Source organism: Raphanus sativus, unplaced genomic scaffold (genome assembly GCF_000801105.2).
Source record: "Raphanus sativus cultivar WK10039 unplaced genomic scaffold, ASM80110v3 Scaffold4721, whole genome shotgun sequence".
In the NCBI taxonomy this organism is placed as follows: Eukaryota; Viridiplantae; Streptophyta; class Magnoliopsida; order Brassicales; family Brassicaceae; genus Raphanus; species Raphanus sativus.
In genome coordinates this window covers 1,158-3,171 of record NW_026620023.1, presented here as the reverse complement: position 1 = coordinate 3,171, position 2,014 = coordinate 1,158, and the positions used below count along the sequence as shown (strand labels likewise).

The window sequence follows — 2,014 nt, the reverse complement described above, 5'->3', positions numbered from 1 at the left end:
TTCTTAGGGTTTATGTAAACTAAGAGCTATGCATTCATACGCTCTATGTACTAAATATACGCCAATGAAGTTTTATTTCACACTGAAAGAATACCCGAGACCTGCCATTGAGTTTGAGAGAGGGTTATAAAATTCTCGGAAACTATATCATAAATAAAAATAAAAGCAGAAAGAGGAAAAAAATATAAGTGTCTTTCCTTTTAGAGATTTTGAGAAAACTTTAAAGAAATTTCTCAGTATTTATCAGCTTTATTAGTTACTTTTATTTTAATACAAGTTAAAAATTAAGAACTCATCCAATACTGATGGCTTTACAGCGAGAGAAGTGAAAAATATAAAATAATTTCAAGTAGCAATAGTTATCTTATCATGTTTTTTTATATATATATAGATGGTGATCAAAATTATTAAAAATATCAATATGTGTATTGTGTGTTGCACAAAAAAAAGGTGTATTGTGTATAAGCAAATGCAACATGTTGGTCCTCAAAGATTTGAAGTATTGCTGGGTGCACAAAGTATTTATAAATTATGTCTATGCTGACTTCACCCATGATTATTATTATCATTTACTGTTTGTATATACTGATAATATTCATTCATCGTACACATTACCAACGACTCATCATCATCACTCTGTCAATTACTTTGGTTAATTTGTCATCATCAAGCAGATAGAAAAAGATAATCACGTAATTTGCCAGTGTATTAGTTTCCCAAAATATTAATCCACGAAGAGGCAAAAAAAAAAAGTTCATCAAAATTACATTTTAAACCCGAAACAACAAAACATGTCCTTTCAAGCGAAAAGGTTGAGCAACTTTGCCGTCTCTCCTCCTCCGCGTACAAACCGTTCACTAGCGATGTTATCCTGAAACGGCGCCGTTATAACGGATTCCTCTGAATACAACGACGGCGTTTCTGGTCGACGCGTTTCCTCCTTAAACGGCGTCGTTTTAGTCGGGAACGCAGGGGTTAGAGAGAAATCTATCTCCGGTCGTTGTTGTTCTGACGCCAACCGTCTCCGTTTGGGCGGAGAAGCCGTCGATCTGGACCTAGAGCTCGAGAATCTGGAGTGGTGGTAGATGCTCCGGTCACCGGAATCATTCATCATCTCCGTACAGATCTCGGACGCTTCGTCGGAAGTCGGCGACGGAAACCCGCCGTCGCGTGTCAGCAGCTCGGGGATAGGTCTCAGAGAACCGCCGCGGAGAACCGTCTCCACCGCCGCTTGGCAGATACTCCAGTTCCCCGTCCACAACAACCCGACGGCGCCGTTCACGGGGTTCACGGTTCTACCGCAAGCTTCGTAGAGCAAGGACTGAAACAAAGCTGAAAATGACCAAAATACCCCTAAAACGATCAGAAAAAAACGATGCCGTTTTAGAAGAAAGAGGATTTTTGGTTTAAAGTAAGTACCTGGGCGCTGAGATTCCGGTACGGAGGAGATGAATGACGTGAGACCAGCACGGCCGAAGAATTTGGCTAAGAAGACGGTGGCGTGGCCTTGAGATTCGGCGGATTCGATCCACTGGATACAGGGACGGAGGATGCAAGTCTCGCTGCAACCTTTCCGGAGAACACGACAACCGTTGCAGCTCATAGTATCAGATCAAATTAATTAATGTTCTTTTAAAATAAAAATATTTGTGCTTTGCTATTATCTGGGAGACGAGAAGATGATGAAGATTTGCTTAAGATGCAAGCAAGAGATATTTGGAGAGAGATAGAGATTCCGACAAGGGATTCAATGTTTTTGGAAGATGAAGCGGACCGATGTATATATAGAGGACACATTGAAACTTGAGTTAAGGAATGGGCCATGCTGTGATATTTTATTTTATTCTAACCATTTTTAATTGGATGATAATTAATGGATGAACCCTACTAATTTGCAAATAGATTCACTGCAGCAGCAAGATATATTTATATTAATTTTATTTCGGCAAATTAATTAGAAAACTGATTAAATTGTGAATTTATATAAATAAATTAAGCAGGAAAAAAAATGTAG

The 2,014-nt window shown here is 38.9% G+C and overlaps 1 protein-coding gene across 1 annotated transcript; it reads right to left on the bottom strand.

The window, feature by feature from the left end:
• Window positions 1-685: 685 nt before the first annotated feature.
• Window positions 686-1,813, bottom strand: LOC130507535 (LOB domain-containing protein 38-like). The gene is made up of 2 exons (XM_057002238.1): window positions 1,420-1,813; window positions 686-1,332 (listed from the first exon to the last, which is right to left on the bottom strand). The coding sequence occupies exons 1-2, from the start codon at window positions 1,601-1,603 to the stop codon at window positions 800-802; spliced, it is 717 nt and encodes a 238-aa protein (XP_056858218.1). The 5' UTR covers window positions 1,604-1,813; the 3' UTR covers window positions 686-799.
• Window positions 1,814-2,014: the final 201 nt, after the last annotated feature.